This window comes from Ostrea edulis, chromosome 1 (assembly GCF_947568905.1).
Source record: "Ostrea edulis chromosome 1, xbOstEdul1.1, whole genome shotgun sequence".
Lineage (NCBI taxonomy): Eukaryota > Metazoa > Mollusca > Bivalvia > Ostreida > Ostreidae > Ostrea > Ostrea edulis.
Genome location: NC_079164.1, coordinates 106,579,960 through 106,597,859, shown reverse-complemented (window position 1 = coordinate 106,597,859; position 17,900 = coordinate 106,579,960). Strand labels below are relative to the sequence as shown.

The 17,900-nt window shown below is 34.0% G+C and overlaps 2 protein-coding genes across 11 annotated transcripts in view; one reads left to right on the top strand and one right to left on the bottom strand.

The window, feature by feature from the left end:
* The window catches only part of LOC125667503 (leucine-rich repeat-containing protein 43-like), a 19,592-nt gene extending 11,717 nt beyond the window's left edge, over positions 1–7,875 (bottom strand). For 3 of the 10 annotated variants that reach the window (XM_056153195.1, XM_056153189.1, XM_048901046.2), the window contains exons 1-10: positions 7,704–7,871; positions 6,321–6,399; positions 5,861–6,054; positions 5,242–5,352; positions 4,035–4,165; positions 3,516–3,636; positions 2,662–2,779; positions 2,489–2,565; positions 2,196–2,366; positions 233–356 (exon numbers count right to left, since the gene is read on the bottom strand). In XM_056153195.1, coding sequence (XP_056009170.1) covers positions 233–356; positions 2,196–2,366; positions 2,489–2,565; positions 2,662–2,779; positions 3,516–3,636; positions 4,035–4,165; positions 5,242–5,352; positions 5,861–6,054; positions 6,321–6,399; positions 7,704–7,799 — 1,222 coding nt within the window. In that variant the 5' untranslated portion in view covers positions 7,800–7,871. Of the gene's footprint in view, positions 1–232; positions 357–1,735; positions 1,760–2,195; positions 2,367–2,488; positions 2,566–2,661; positions 2,780–3,515; positions 3,637–4,034; positions 4,166–5,241; positions 5,353–5,860; positions 6,055–6,320; positions 6,400–7,703 lie in introns of all 10 variants that reach the window. The other 7 variants (XM_056153191.1, XM_056153194.1, XM_056153188.1 and 4 more) reach the window with 4 other exon arrangements.
* On the top strand, positions 7,859–17,900 carry LOC125667595 (ADP-ribosylation factor-like protein 6-interacting protein 4). Its single transcript, XM_048901177.2, has 5 exons — positions 7,859–8,752; positions 14,055–14,236; positions 14,334–14,448; positions 17,450–17,519; positions 17,693–17,900. Exons 1-5 carry the CDS (start codon positions 8,358–8,360, stop codon positions 17,750–17,752), a joined length of 822 nt encoding a protein of 273 aa, XP_048757134.1. The 5' UTR covers positions 7,859–8,357; the 3' UTR covers positions 17,753–17,900.

The following is a 17,900-nucleotide window of genomic DNA, read 5'->3' as shown; positions in this document are numbered from 1 at the left end:
AGGGAATCACTTTTTTTTCAAAATTCCAAATCTGCATCTTCTAAGATGTCAAGGTTATATTGTCGAAAATTTTTGAAAACCTTTGATAATGCATGCATGGACAGACATGATGGTAGCTAAAACCTTCATGTAAATCACAATCTCACAAATTCAAACTTTCTTTTAATGAGTAAGTAAATATACAGTAAAGGTTACTTTAATTAAAAGCTGAATTAATTTATCCTAATTTTACCCGTCGGTTCTCTAGCCGACACAACTTCTGGCTGAGCAGTGAAGTTCACGTTTTTGACAGCCTCTGTGTTCTGACTCTGTTCTGAGTGCAATCGTAATTCATCCTCCTCAGGAATTGGACTAGTCTACAATTAACAAAATTATCAGAACTTAGAACTCAAAATTGATAGACCTCTCCTACCGAATTGTCATTCTAACTACTGTACAATTTATGTGGGTTGGCGAGTGCCACTGAGTGGCGTGGGGAGGGGGTGATGGAGACCTAATTTTTATTATTATTATTTTTTTGTATTTTGGACATTTTCCACAAATTGAAATTCTCCATGAACAGGCAGTAGTAAACTACAATAAAAAGACATGTTTATATATAACTGTTCATTTATGAAATCAAGGTCACACAAAGATGTGATTTTTTTCTCAAAACACAAAATTTTAACAACACCCCCCCCCCCCAAAAAAAAACCCAAAGAGGCCAATGGGCCATATCACTCACCTGAGCACCATGAGGAAATGTCTGTCTAGACTTCATGTGATTGTCATTTTACTACCATGTTTTATTTAAATTCTTTCTATTGTTTTATCATTTCCTTTATAGCTCTTGCAGGTCTTTATTGGTATATTATCAATGATTATTAGCACAAACATTGTACAGCACATAGAAACTATTTGTAATTTTGCGCTTTATAAATGAATAAAATAATAATAATAATAATAATTGCTTGCAATTTAACATTCATGTAAATGTGTATACATTGAAAAGACCTTCATTCAAAATACATGTATATACCGCAATAACCTATTTTAAACTTTGAATCCATCGTAGCTCTGCCTTGGCCTAGGGGTCATGGTACCACCAAACTTGATCTTACACTACATGAGGATAATTGCCCTAATAGACCTAATAAGTTGAAAAGGTGAAAAGTTTACAGATGACTGACAGACGAGACTAATTAGAAAAGCTCACAGGTGAGCTAACAATGATTCTTCATCATCTCCGTAGTAGATAGGAGATTGAAAAATCACACAATGTTAATTCTGTGTTGTCCCATAATGTTGATAACAGCCCTCCACAAGTTTGTAGCAAGGACAGAACTCTAATTTGTACTTGGGACCCAAAATTTCTACTTACATGTATCAATGTTGACTTAATAATTACCAAGAAAAAGTGCACCATGAACTTAAAAACTGTAAAAATTTGCCCCTTCACCATTTTTGAGATGTTTTGAAAAACACCATCATTATTCATATATGTACAAATGTATATTTATATATATATTATATATGTTATCTTTATATAGAGACATGTACATATGAATTGTATGGTTAATCAAAAACATCACTAAATGAAATGATCTTATTTGACAATAAAAGCAATCCCAGTATATACGAGTGCTTCAAAAGGACAAAATAATGAAGTCTAATAAGTGAAAAAGCCCATCAAATATTGAAACCTCAATCTTAAGAAAAAATTGCAATAAATATACCTCTTTCCTTGTTAACCTACCTTAAAGTGGACCGTCTTTTTCTGCTTAATTTATCACAACACACGATGAACATACACACATACTATACAAAGCTTACAGTTTTGAAAATTTTTAGACACATGATAAACATGTTATGTACATGACACAGATCTTAATTTTTTGACTTGGAGGATTCAAAACTGATTTTGATAGTAAAACACACAAAACCGAAATCAAGCAATCATCTTGTATTCAAGTTCCACTGATTATGTATCAAGTTCACAATATGAAATTGATGTTGAACAATATGCTGCATAAAGAAATTAGCAATGATCACCTTAACCAGGTAAAATGTATAAATGGCTACAAAATGTTCAACACACTGATATCATTGATTATGATGGACTGACACTACATGGTATTTTTCTTTACTAGTACAGATGTACCGTTAAGCAACTAATTACGATCCATGCATGTTCGTCGTGTACATGTAGCACTTACTTGCTGTTGTGTGAACTGTGACCTTTCTGACACTGGCAACGGAGACAGACCAGCAAAGTCATCGTCTGTGATTTGGAAGATTTCTGCTTTTTGCGACACATCTTGAGGAAACATGAACTGCACGAAATATTTCCTCTCTACTTTTGGAAATTCAGGTTGTTCTTCGGGATTCTAAAGATCAAATACAAATTATATAAGGTTCATTGTAGTATCAGTAATACATTATTTTTAATTACATGAATGAAAAGCTGATAAAACTGTTAAATTATCTGATTACATATAAAGCTCCAAACCTTCAATTCCTCTGGCATTGGCACCCCTTTGATGTATGCAACTTCTAAAGACACTTTAGCTTCATCCAAAATGTATTCTACAGATTACAAATTAATCAAATCAGCATATTTTGTTTAAAAATTTAATTAAACTGGAAAATTTAATTACAGAGATCTCTGAAAATATTCCTAACCCCTTCTTCTGGCCAGGCCTTTGTAGTGATGTTTTTCATCAGCTGATATCATGATGTCATCCAGAATACTGAGCTTCCATAAACTGTCTATTGTGTAACCACGGTAACCTGGAATCAGCTGTAAAAGACAAAGTCACATTGATCTAACATGCAAACAAACTAGTCATTCACACGGTAAATTTCTTTGATCTGACTACATGGACTAAATATCCTCAAATGAATGGCCCTTCTAAAACATTTGAAAGTCCAAAGATGTGAAAACATTCGATGCAAATGAGAAAAAAAAGTAGTATATCATATTAGTGCTTTTTTTTTAATCAGTTGTCGAAAGAATTATAAATTAGTTTTTAAGCTGCAAGATGGACCTTACAGTGATTTAGTAGTAAGACACTAATTACTTAATTATTACAACATGTAAACAGCATTTTTGGATGCAGAAAAATACATATTGACTTATCAGAGACTTTATGTATTACACTGCATTCATTTAAGATTAACAATGACCAAAGTTACAATAAAATCTTATACCATGTAAATCTGTTTATTATCTAAAAGAGAACATCAGAAAAAAAGTCTGGAAAACACTTTAATTATAATTAGAAATTTTCAAAGTCTAAGGGCTTTGGTGAAAATAGGTAAATTGACATACATGTCCAATCTGATCTGTAAGTTATCCATATACATATAAAGAGACATGCCAAAAATCAGCTTATTATCTACAAGCACAGCAAAAACTGTTCAGAAAACAGAAAACTATGATGGAATGATGGACAAAAGGGGGTAACACAATATGCCCTGACCTATCCATGGTGGGTTTACAAACATAGATCAGCTGTACAATCCTTCATACTTACTGATAGGGGATTTCCCTGAAGAATAAGATTCCGTAACTTTGGTAAGGATCCAAGCTTTCTAATGACATCCAGGAGATCACTTAAATTGTTATGGCTTAGATCTAATGAGAGTAGATGGGGCCTGAAAAAGTTTTAATTTTATTCATTCAATGTCATCTGTAATACCGTTATTTTGATATGGAAACCTAAATTTACTGCAATTACAGTTATCTTTAAATTTTTCAAAAATGGTTGCATGGAGATATGAATTTAAAATACATATACTTGTATATATACATGATTAGCAATTCATATATGTATGTACTTGGTTCCACAACATGCTGCATCCACATGCAGTTTGCAGTCTATGTAACCTGTAGTTAATGTTGTAAACTTTTTCTTTTTTGAATTTCCTTCTTTATAAACTGTCTTACTGTTATGCCCTCTGGGCCCAAAATTGGAATAAACTTATCTTATCTTATCTATACAACATTTCCTTCCACAGTTTATTATAACTAACAAATGTCAAACATTGCCTACCAATAATCGCCAGTTAAGTAATCGCCTATGAAGGAGATTTTGTTTGATCCTAATCCAAGATGGATCAGTGGTGGTGGACGGACACATAATGCTGATATATCACTGATCTGATTGGCACACAATTCCAAAACCTGCAAAAAAAGTGAAAGAGTCAAATACATTATAAGTAAGTAGTGCCAAATTAGCATAAACTTAAATAATTGAAGATATCTTTAATTATTTTAAGATATCCTCAATTTATTTGATGCGCACAATATTTCAGTTAATCATATCTTCAATTTTGAATTATTGCTCACATTGATTGAATTGTTGATAACATTAATTATTCTGCTGAATGGATGAGCACTCTAATTGAATTGTTACTCTCTTCAAATGAATTGATGATATCAACAATTGAATTGATACATGCTAGAATTCAATTGAAGAAAGCAATAATTCAATTAATGCTAGCAATAAGTGAAATTATGGCTCTCTTCAAATGAATTGTAATGTGCATCAATTGAATTAATGTGTGCAATAATTGAATTATTGCTCTCTTCCATTGAATTAATGATATCATTTATTCAATTGATGTGCACAATAATTCTTTTAAAGAGAGCAACTATAGAAATAGAGATATCTTCCATTCAACATATCCACAATTAAATTAATGATCTCTTTGTTGCTCTCTTTAAATTTAACAATTGATGAGCACATTAATTCCTTAATATACAAAATCATTGTAACTAATTAAAGATATCTTTAACTGAATTGAAGAGATCATGAAATCATTTATACCAAACTCTAAATGCAATTCAGCAAGCACTAATTCCACTACATTGATGAGAGCAATAATTGAATTGGTGTGCACATCAAATCAATTATTGCTCTCATCAATTGAATTAATGCATGCATCAAATCAATTATTGGTCTCATCAATTGAATTAATGCATGCATCAAATCAATTATTGAGTGAAATAATTGAATTCATGCTCTCATCAATTGAATTGATGAGAGCAATACGTGATTTGATGCGCACATCAATTCAATTGTGCACAATAATTGAATTGATGACATTTTCAAATAATTAAACATATCTTCAATTATTTGAGTTGATGCTAATTTGGTGCTCCATGTAAAAGAGTATTTCAATATGAATTTTGCGTCTCTACACCACAAACTCAGTTTTCACTAATGGCCATTGATAATAAATATGATATACAAGTACCTTAAGAGATGATGGTAAGTTTTTTGAGTTGACTGTTATGATTCTGTTGGCACTCAGTGTTAATTCTTCTAACACCTTGAAATTCAGTAGATGATCATCCACTTCTGTTACCTATTTCATAATAGACAGCCTCTAGCAAGATGACTTTTGACATGTTGATGTAAATTAGTATTGAAATTAAGTCAATGAGTAATGACACCGTCATCTTTTTAAAAATAGGAAATAATACTGAACTCTATGTCAGTTATATACATGTATTTCTTGTCTATGGACATGAATACATGAAGTTCTGCACACTGTCATTTATTTCATATCTCCATGATTTACACTAATTAATACTTTTTGCAACAATACAATAATTCTAAAATTATACCACTAAATGGGTAGCAATTATTGCATACATCTGTTGCTTTGCATGTATCCACTATATATTTACCAAGTACATTATGTCCTTAATATCAACAAAATCTGTTTAAAATTCATCAAACCATCATTTTAAATATTTATCATTCATGGGAAATTAACATCATTTCAATGAAATATTTATTCACTAGCAGTACATAATTTGTTCAATATTTGAATATAACCTGAAATGTAATTTTCACCAGTATCCACTTACATCTTTATCACAGATTCTTAGTGTTTTGAAAAAATTAAGAATAAAGTTGTCATCTATAAGCCATGGGGATTTCACAGCCAACTCCCTCAGCTTCTTGGCTTCCTTACTCCAGCTGTAGTCCAAATGCCAGGGGGAGGATTTGGAAGTCACATATTCTTCTAGTTTTTCAGTCTTCTCATGGTTAGCACCATACTCTACATTTAAAAATCAAAATGAACAATCAATATCAATGTGCAACTCTTGATCGCAATTCTGTTTGCTTTGAATAGTGTGTAGGTGTATATAAAGTATCCTCTAGAATGTAAACATTTAAAAAACAACAACACACATTTGAAAATGAGAATAAAGTAGGAAATAAGGGGGAAAAAAATCACCTTAGTCATCCAGTTTGATTGATTGGGTGATATGATAATGAGTGTGGGGTCTGACTTTAATCAGACTGCTTAGTCATCATACTTACCTTTCAAAGTTACAGAAAACCGACTATCCACATTGTCCTTTGATTTAAGCAGCTGATGATTTTTAGTTTTAGTTTCTGACTGGAAAAATAAATACACATGCTCTCTGTATCACATGTATAACTGACAAAGAATATCATAATAAATGCTTGCCACATGCTCATGTACAGGTGACTTCAGTTACTTGAAGTCCAAGGTATCAAATAAAAACTTTGAGTGATAGAGAGTTCCAGTTTTTAAGGGAATTGGCATACAGATGATCAGTTTTTATCATTACACAATAATTTTCACTGTATGTGGCATGCATCTAGACATATCAAAACAATGTTTTCTAATATTCCATTTTAAAGATTACAAATCACTTGTAATTTGATAAAAGAGAGATGTGTGATATTTTGTTTCATCCCTTAGAAAACACACATAAAATCAGACTGTACAGCTATCAAGGTATCTTGTTCATGCTTTTACTGAAGTACACACATTTACAAGTAATTTGAGGAAAAGAAAGCACTAATTAAATGACCAACTCCAAATAAAATAAATTCAGTTAAGATATGACAGTAAATTAAGATGTTACTGCTCCCAATTTTGGGACAAAACCATCATCTATTATTTTATTTGTTGATTACAATCAGTCATCATTAGCTGCAATAATGTAGCCCTCTCCGATTTGGGGGGGGGGGGGGGGGGGGGTGAGGGAGAGAAAACGTCAAAATAAAAAAATCGGATAAGGCTACATTATTGCAGCTAAGTCATCATATAGACCAAATTAAGAAACACCTGCCCAACCTTTAGAAAAACAAGTGAAATTTTAAGGAATTATAATTTGCACAACTGGACCTATTTTATTTCGATAGATCAGGGGTTTGAAAAATTGAAAGTAAATTTGTTTTTGCTTTTTGGAAAATAGGAGTCAGGACCTGACTGCAATAACTTTGATAGATAAAAGTTTGTTTATATTTTATTTATTTTTTTGCAAATGCATGAATAATTAAATGATCAAATGTTTTTACATTATGAATATAAAAAATATTTCATCTACTCACATCTACATTTGGACAATTTTATATCACTCCAATTAACTGATAACCATAACAGACATCTACATACAAAAAACGAACTAGCAATATTGTACGTGGAGCCCTCATCCGAGTCATCTCATCATTTTTCACCAGATGCATTACATGTAGATCTATATAATTATGTGCAATTGGTACTTGTATCATTCTGCTAATGTGATGTTAACTATACTTTATCGCTTAAATAAAGTTTTGTCTTACAGTCCCGCTTCAAGTGTGATGTATGGACCAAGCCACACATTATTCAAGTAATGATATTTCAGTCAATCAGTGTCATATCTTGTTAAATAGGCATTATAAATGTACCCATGAACCAGTTCCACATGGAAATTCTCGTAAACATAGAGTTCTCAGTTGTTTTTCAAATGCTGAAAATGCATGCTCCGTGCTAAATGCTGTCATATTCGTGGTAAATTTCTGTTTTGGTAACCTAGTCCTCCATTTTGACGCGCTCTTTCTTCACTTCCGCTGTCAGGGTGATTTACACAAAACGCGTATACATGCAAGTTTAGATAATTCAGAATAAGTTCAGTATACAGCAAGTGATTTATTCCAATTTACTAGTCAAGTACTATGTTATACTCGAAATGACGATTTTAAACATTATTCATAATTTCATATTTATCTTCGTTTCTTATTTGTGTTCCTAAAAATGTACAAACCAATATGGCAGCGTCCATGGACACTTTTCCCGTCCAAGTGCCGAAACCACTGAAGTGTTTTCGCACTTTGCGCAGCGTAAAAGTGCCAACAACATATTTACAGTAGTGAGTAGTTAAGTTACAGTGGTGATTAAAACTAGATAAAAGAAAACCTGCTGCTTAGTACGTGTAGGTGGACCGGGGGCGGGACAGTTCAACTGTCAGTTGAGTCTTGAAGCTGTCCAGGCTGACTGCTACCACCAGGGGTCCGGGCAGGCTGTTCCACAATCTTTTCAACTTTGACAAGTGTTTATTAAAAATGGAATCGGATCGTTTGAAAGACATTTCCTTTTCCTCATCCAGAAGATCTAGATCAAAAAAGCGGAAGAAATTGAAGAAAAGTAATCAAAAGAATAGCAGTTCATCGGAAGAAAGGAATGGTAACTCTGGTTCAAGTGAATCCTCTTCAGACAGTGATTACCGATCTAGAAAACTGAAGAAAAATAAGAAGAAAAAGAGAAGAAAAAGTTACGAAAGTATGAAAGACATTTCCTTTTCCTCATCCAGGAGATCTAGGTCAAAAAAGCGGAAGAAATCAAAGAGAAGCAGTTCATCAGAGGAAAGCGATTGCGACTCTAGTTCAAGTGAATCCTCTTCTTCAGACAGTGATTACCGATCTAAAAAACATAAGAAAAATAAAAAGAAAAGGAAAAGGTACTATAGTATTATTTTTATTTTATTATTATTATTTTTTTTTGCTAAATATCACAGAGACTGCCATTAAAGCACAGGGGCTTGCTCTTGTTTGAAAAAAAATGTAATCTGTATATATGGTGTGGCTATTGGATCAAGCAAAGCATGAAATGGTCATTGGCCAATTGCTACTACTCGGCTATTTCCGTAACCGCAACTAAACCTTATATGTGTATCGACGCAATCAGAGTCGGTTGCTATGTGTACATAAATGCAACTATGACATCACAATCAATTTGATGCATTCTTTGTGCCAATCCATGTCCGAGTCTTCTTTTAACCATTTGAACATCTGTCACAGTATCCAAATCTGATCTACAGTGAAATGTTGCTTAAAGAATTTTGTTATCTTAAAACTATGCAGTCAGGGACCTATAAACTTAGCAATTTAAATTAGATTTCATTATCTTAATAAATAGCAGTTTTAATGAAAAAACTTTTTTGAGCACTGGTTATTCGGGATTTTGTCTACACTGTTTACTTCATCAAAAAGGAATGTGGCCTTTCAGCCCCCTACAGACCCTAAAAAATTATGGCTATGGTCATTGACCTTTGCATACTAACTGGATTGTCACCTTTAACTATGGCAAGGAACTTGTATACTAATTGGATAGTTACTTCTTAAGTATAGTCAGATAACCTATATACAATAGTGGCATTGTCCACTCCAAACTATGGTCACTACAGGGACATATATGTACTAATAGGATTGTCACCTCCAAACTATGTTTAGGGACTTGTATTTAAATTGGTTTGTCACCTCCTAACTCTGGTTAGAGACTTTAATATATAATGATGATATTGTAACTTCCAAAGTATGGTCATGGACACATATGACCTAACTATTGTGAAGGACCTATATACTAATGACATTGCCACCTCCTTACTATGATCAGGGACCTATATACTAGTGGGATTATCACCTCCTAACTATGATCAGGGCACTATAGATAAGATAAGTTTATTTCAATTTTAGATAAGATTTAGTATAGATAAGATAAGATAAGTTTATTCCAGTTTTGGGCCCAGAGGGCATAACAGTAAGACAGTTTATAAAGAAGGAAATTCAAAAAAGAAATAAAGTTTACAACATTAAGTACTATATACTAATGGAATTATCACTTAGTGGGATTATCTCCTCCTAACTATGATCAGGGACCTATATACTAGTGGGATTATCTCCTCCTAACTATGATCAGGGCACTGTATACTAGTGGGATTATCACTTAACTATGACCAGGGATCTATATACTAGTGGGATTATCTCCTCCTTACTATGATCAGTGTGCTATAAACTAGTGGGATTATCTCCTCCTAACTATGCTCAGGGACATATATACTAGTGGGATTATCTCCTCCTTACTATGATCAGGGCACTGTATACTAGTGGGATTATCACCTAGCTATGATCAGGGATCTATATACTAGTGGGATTATCTCCTCCTTACTATGATCAGTGTGCTATATACTTGTGGGATTATCTCCTCCTAACTATGCTCAGGGACATATATACTAGTGGGATTATCTCCTCCTAACTATGATCAGGGACCTATATACTAGTGGGATTATCTCCTCTTAACTATGGTCAGGGAATACTAGTGGGATTATCTCCTCCTAACTATGGTCAGGGACCTATATACTAGTGGGATTATCTCCTCCTAACTATGATCAGGGACCTATATACTAGTGGGATTATCTCCTCCTAACTATGATCAGGGATCTATATACTAGTGGGATTATCTCCTCCTAACTATGCTCAGGGAATACTAGTGGGATTATCTCCTCCTTACTATGATCAGGGCACTGTATACTAGTGGGATTATCACCTAGCTATGATCAGGGATCTATATACTAGTGGGATTATCTCCTCCTAACTATTATCAGGGAATACTAGTGGGATTATCTCCTCCTAACTATGATCAGGGCACTATATACTGGTGGGATTATCTCCTAACTATGATCAGGGAATACTAGTGGGATTATCTCCTCCTAACTATGATCAGGGACCTATTTACTAGTGGGATTATCTCCTCCTAACTATGATCAGGAAATACTAGTGGGATTATCTCCTCCCAACTATGATCAGGGCACTATATACTAGTGGGATTATCTCATCCTAACTATGGTCAGGGCACTATATACTGGTGGGATTATCTCCTCCTAGCTATGATCAGGAAATACTAGTGGGATTATCTCATCCTAACTATGATCAGGGACCTATATACTAGTGAGATTATCTCCTCTTAACTATGATCAGGGACGTATATACTAGTGGGATTATCTCCTCCTAACTATGATCAGGAAATACTAGTGGGATTATCTCCTCCCAACTATGATCAGGGACCTATATACTAGTGGGATTATCTCCTCCTAACTATGATCAGGGAATACTAGTGGGATTATCACCTAACTATGATCAGGGAATACTAGTGGGATTATCACCTAACTATGATCAGGGTGCTATATACTAGTGGGATTATCACCTAACTATGATCAGGGTGCTATATACTAGTGGGATTATCTCCTAATTATGATCAGGGTGCTATATACTAGTGGGATTATCACCTAACTATGATCAGGGAATACTAGTGGGATTATCACCTAACTATGATCAGGGAATACTAGTGGGATTATCACCTAACTATGATCAGGGTGCTATATACTAGTGGGATTATCACCTAACTATGATCAGGGTGCTATATACTAGTGGGATTATCACCTAATTATGATCAGGGTGCTATATACTAGTGGGATTATCACCTAACTATGGTTAGGGAATACTAGTGGGATTATCACCTAACTATGATCAGGGAATACTAGTGGGATTATCACCTAACTATGATCAGGGAATACTAGTGGGATTATCACCTAACTATGATCAGGGTGCTATATACTAGTGGGATTATCACCTAACTATGATCAGGGTGCTATATACTAGTGGGATTATCACCTAATTATGATCAGGGTGCTATATACTAGTGGGATTATCACCTAACTATGGTTAGGGAATACTAGTGGGATTATCACCTAACTATGATCAGGGAATACTAGTGGGATTATCACCTAACTATGATCAGGGAATACTAGTGGGATTATCACCTAACTATGATCAGGGTGCTATATACTAGTGGGATTATCACCTAACTATGATCAGGGTGCTATATACTAGTGGGATTATCACCTAATTATGATCAGGGTGCTATATACTAGTGGGATTATCACCTAACTATGGTTAGGGAATACTAGTGGGATTATCACCTAACTATGATCAGGGAATACTAGTGGGATTATCACCTGGTTAGGAATCTTCAGGTGATGTTGATAGTTCAGCCTTTGATCTCTCTGAGTAATGACATCTCTCTGAGTAATGACATCTCTCTGAGTAATGACATCTCTCTGAGTAATGACATCTCTCTGAGTAATGACATCTCTCTGAGTAATGACATCTCTCTGAGTAATGACATCTCTCTGAGTAATGACATCTCTCTGAGTAATGACATCTCTCTGAGTAATGACATCTCTCTGAGTAATGACATCTCTCTGAGTAATGACATCTCTCTGAGTAATGACATCTCTCTGAGTAATGACATCTCTCTGAGTAATGACATCTCTCTGAGTAATGACATCTCTCTGAGTAATGACATCTCTCTGAGTAATGACATCTCTCTGAGTAATGACATCTCTCTGAGTAATGACATCTCTCTGAGTAATGACATCTCTCTGAGTAATGACATCTCTCTGAGTAATGACATCTCTCTGAGTAATGACATCTCTCTGAGTAATGACATCTCTCTGAGTAATGACATCTCTCTGAGTAATGACATCTCTCTGAGTAATGACATCTCTCTGAGTAATGACATCTCTCTGAGTAATGACATCTCTCTGAGTAATGACATCTCTCTGAGTAATGACATCTCTCTGAGTAATGACATCTCTCTGACATCTCCATACGAGTGAAAAATTCTTGACGGGGCGTAAAACAAACAATCAATCTAAGTAATGATTTAGTTTTCTTGGTTCCGATTTCTTTACTGATATGAATAAGCAAGTTTACGGTACTCTCATTTTCTCAAACTCTGTATCTATTGAAACTGTCAATCTCTCATTTAGTAAAAGTTAAGTCCTGTTATATATAATCCTTTAAAATTTACTCTTGATTTCTCGAAATGCCAATTTTTTACACAAGCCATTGGTCATGTGACAGAATTAGCACTTCAGAGATCATATGAGAGAGATAGTCATTGTTCTGAAAACATGGTCTTACATTCATATCATACTCACACAGTTAGGTATTTTGAAAAAATTTGGGGTGGGGGGATTTGACATAATTTACTTTTACTAGTAGAACAGATATGATTGATTGAAAATGTTGTGTACATTTTCAATAAGTCTGGATATCATTAGATTTGGAGAATATGCTTGTCCTTTTAGTTTATAGGTCTTGCTTTGGTTAAATGAATAACGTTATGGCTGGCTTGACCTTTAAAGCATTTGATTTATGGGAAACTCAATGAATAAAAAAATTTCAGTGAACTAAGACAATAAATATGTTGTTTTCACAGCTGACCAAATCATGTGATATTTAATACCAACTGGCTAAAGTTGACAGATGACTAAACAAGATGTTATATTATAACACAGTTTTAGAGATAAATCACGGATCTTTGATCTGTAGGAGGAGGATGCCATGAGCATGATCATATTTGATCATGTTGATTTCTCAAGAAACACTGGAAACTTTAATCTGATATACTGGTATTAAACTGAGGTATATATATAATTATATTATTACTACAATAACTTGATCCGAAGAGTCAGATCACGTCAAGTTGACAGGAGAGGATCATCAGATCACACGAGACGCGAAGCGTCGAGTTAGATGTGATGATCCGTGCCTGTCAACGAGACGTGATCCAATTCTTCAGATCAAGTTACTGTAGTAATGATAAATTTATTATATACCCCTATGTATTTTAAATCCGCATTTATAAGATAATAAATGTAATCCAAATTATCAAAAACACAGACATACCATACAATTATGTTTTGTGTACGCAGTTTCGTTTGTGACGCGGTCAATATTTTCCACAAATAACGTTGCGTTGATGCATTGTGACGTCATCAGTTTCAGAGGATACTGATACGGAATCAGAAAACTACAGTATGGTGATCCGGAAAACCGGATCACATGCTATGAAATCCACAGTATCAATGAACAATACATTGATGGGTATATAATAAGTATATGTGTTTGTTGTTTAAGATCTCGAAGTTCATCATCGTCTTCATCATCATCACCTGTTCGAAAAAAGAAGAAAAAAGAAGTCCACAAAAAACATAAAAAGAAGAAATCAAAGAAAAAGCTGAAGAAAAGCAAATCAGAGAAAGTTAACTGTCCAATTGCTGAGCCTAAAGTTGTCAAGAAGTCAGACCCAAAACTTTCAGGTAAAGTTAAGATTTTTATAAAGAAAGTGCAGAATGATACATCCTTGGTTAGAAGAGATGCACAATCCCAGTATCTAATAAAACATTTTGCTTCCAGATAGTAGTAATCAAGGTCCATCACCCCGTGTCATGAAACCTATGACAAAGGAAGAGTGGGAGAAACAACAAAGCATAGTGCGGAGGGTGTACGATCCTGAAACAGGACGCAATAGGTAACACAGACAGGTAGCATGAAACACACTACATGTGATAGTCATATAATAGGTAACACAGACTAAAGGTAGCATGAAACAGGCTACATGTGATAGCCATACAATAGGTAACACAAACTAAAGGTAGCATGAAACAGGCTACATGTGTGATAGTCATACAATAGGTAACACAGACTAAAGGTAGCATGAAACAGGCTACATGTGTGATAGTCATACAAATACAGACTAAAGGTAACATGAAACAGACTACATGTGATAGCCATACAATAGGTAACACAAACTAAAAGTAGCATGAAGCAGGCTACATGTGATAGTCATACAAACACAGACTAAAGGTAGCATGAAACACACTACATGTGATAGTTATACAAACACAGACTAAAGGTAGCATGAAACAGGCTACATGTGATAGCCATACAATAGGTAACACAGACTAAAGGTAGCATGAAACAGGCTACATGTGATAGTCATACAATAGGTAACACAGACTAAAGGTAGCATGAAACAGGCTACATGTGATAGTCATACAATAGGTAACACAGACTAAAGGTAGCATGAAACAGGCTACATGTGATAGCCATACAATAGGTAACACAGACTAAAGGTAGCATGAAACAGGCTACATGTGATAGCCATACAATAGGTAACACAGACTAAAGGTAGCATGAAACACACTACATGTGATAGTCATACAAACACAGACTAAAGGTAGCATGAAACACACTACATGTGATAGTCATACAAACACAGACTAGAGGTAGCATGAAACACACTACATGTGATAGTCATACAAACACAGACTAAAGGTAGCATGAAACAGGCTACATGTGATAGTTATACAAACACAGACTAAAGGTAGCATGAAACAGGCTACATGTGATAGTTATACAATAGGTAACACAAACTAAAGGTAGCATGAAACAGGCTACATGTGATAGCCATACAATAGGTAACACAAACTAAAGGTAGCATGAAACAGGCTACATGTGTGATAGTCATACAAATACAGACTAAAGGTAGCATGAAACAGACTACATGTGATAGTCATACAATAGGTAACACAGACTAAAGGTAGCATGAAACAGGCTACATGTGATAGCCATACAATAGGTAACACAGACTAAAGGTAGCATGAAACAGGCTACATGTGATAGTCATACAATAGGTAACACAGACTAAAGGTAGCATGAAACAGGCTACATGTGATAGTCATACAATAGGTAACACAGACTAAAGGTAGCATGAAACAGGCTACATGTGATAGCCATACAAACACAGACTAAAGGTAGCATGAAACACACTACATGTGATAGTTATACAAACACAGACTAAAGGTAGCATGAAACAGACTACATGTGATAGTCATACAAGAGGTAACACAGACTAAAGGTAGCATGAAACAGGCTACATGTGATAGTCATACAAACACAGACTAAAGGTAGCATGAAACACACTACATGTGATAGTCATACAAACACAGACTAAAGGTAGCATGAAACAGACTACATGTGATAGTCATACAATAGGTAACACAAACTAAAGGTAGCATGAAACAGGCTACATGTGATAGTCATACAATAGGTAACACAGACTAAAGGTAGCATGAAACAGACTACATGTGATAGTCATACAATAGGTAACACAGACTAAAGGTAGCATGAAACAGGCTACATGTGATAGTCATACAATAGGTAACACAAACTAAAGGTAGCATGAAACAGACTACATGTGATAGTCATACAATAGGTAACACAGACTAAAGGTAGCATGAAACAGGCTACATGTGATAGTCATACAATAGGTAACACAGACTAAAGGTAGCATGAAACAGGCTACATGTGATAGTCATACAATAGGTAACACAGACTAAAGATAGCATGAAACAGGCTACATGTGATAGTCATACAATAGGTAACACAGACTAAAGGTAGCATGAAACAGGCTACATGTGTGATAGCCATACAATAGGTAGGTAGCATGAAACAGGTGAAGCTTAACTGAGCACAATAGTTCAACACAAAACTATGGAGTGCCAAATTAACATAAACTCAAATAAATGAAGATATTATTTGAAGATATCATCAATTCATTTGATGTGCACAACAATTCAATTTGAAAATCTTTTCAAATAATTAATGAAATATTCAATTCCGAATTATTGCGCACATTAATTGAATTGGTGATAGCATTAGTTACGCTGCTGAATTGATGAGTGCCATAATTGAATTATTACTCTCTTCAAATGAATTGATGATATCAATAATTGAATTATTACTCTCTTCAAATGAATTGATGATATCAATAATTGAATTATTACTCTCTTCAAATGAATTGGTGATATCAATAATTGAATTATTACTCTCTTCAAATGAATTGATGATATTAATAATTGAATTGATGCACACTACAATTTTTAATTGAAGAGAGTTATAATTTAATCAATGCATGCATCAATTCAATGAATGCACACAATAATTTAATTATTGCTCTCTTTAATTGAATTATGATATCATTAATTCAATTGATGTATGCAAAAATTCTTTTAGAGAGAACAACTTTCTAATTAGAGATATCTTCAATTAATCATATTCACAATTGAATAATTAATGATCTCTTTAATTGAATTGTCGCTCTCTTTAAAAGAATTGATGCATGCATTAATTCCTTATACAAAATTATGGTAAGTAATTAAAAATATCTTCAACTGAATTGATGAGAGCAATAATTGATTTGATATTCGCATCAATTCAATTATTGTGTGCAATAATTGAATTGATGATATCTTCAATTAATTAAAGATAACTTCAATCATTTGAGTTTTTATGTTAATTTGGCACTCCATACTAATCAGAAGCAGCATGTGGCAGACTATTATAAGTGGTACTCTTCATAGATAAAACAAACATTTTGCTGCTTTTAATAGTTTAGCTAAAAATCATGATCGATTCATTTTATGAATGAAAATTTTTTCATTGCGAAAAATTAATCTTTTGAATTATAGGTTAGTCAAAGGAGATGGAGAGATTTTGGAAGAAATTGTGAGCAAGGAACGTCACAAACAAATCAATAAGGTAAGAATATTATATAATCTAATGCTGTAGTATGAATATACTATCTTCCAATGTTTTGTGATGGTTAACTAGAAAGAAATATTGAGTTCTGTTTACATACAAAATGTGAAAAGTGTTGAAACCATTAACCTCAGTTGTCTTTGTGGTCCCTCTATTTCCTTTCTTTCTTTCAGCAAGCAACACAAGGAGATGGTTTGTTTTTCCAAACAAAGCTGGGAATCCACGATAAATGACTGCCAATATTGATGTGATTTGAATATGTATTTCAGTAGGAACAGTAAATTCAAATGTTGCGAAGAAAAATGTTTTTGTATTTTGTTAAAAGATTTGGGGTGGTGTCGGAGGTCTTTGTACAGATGTCAATAAAATTCACTGACTGTA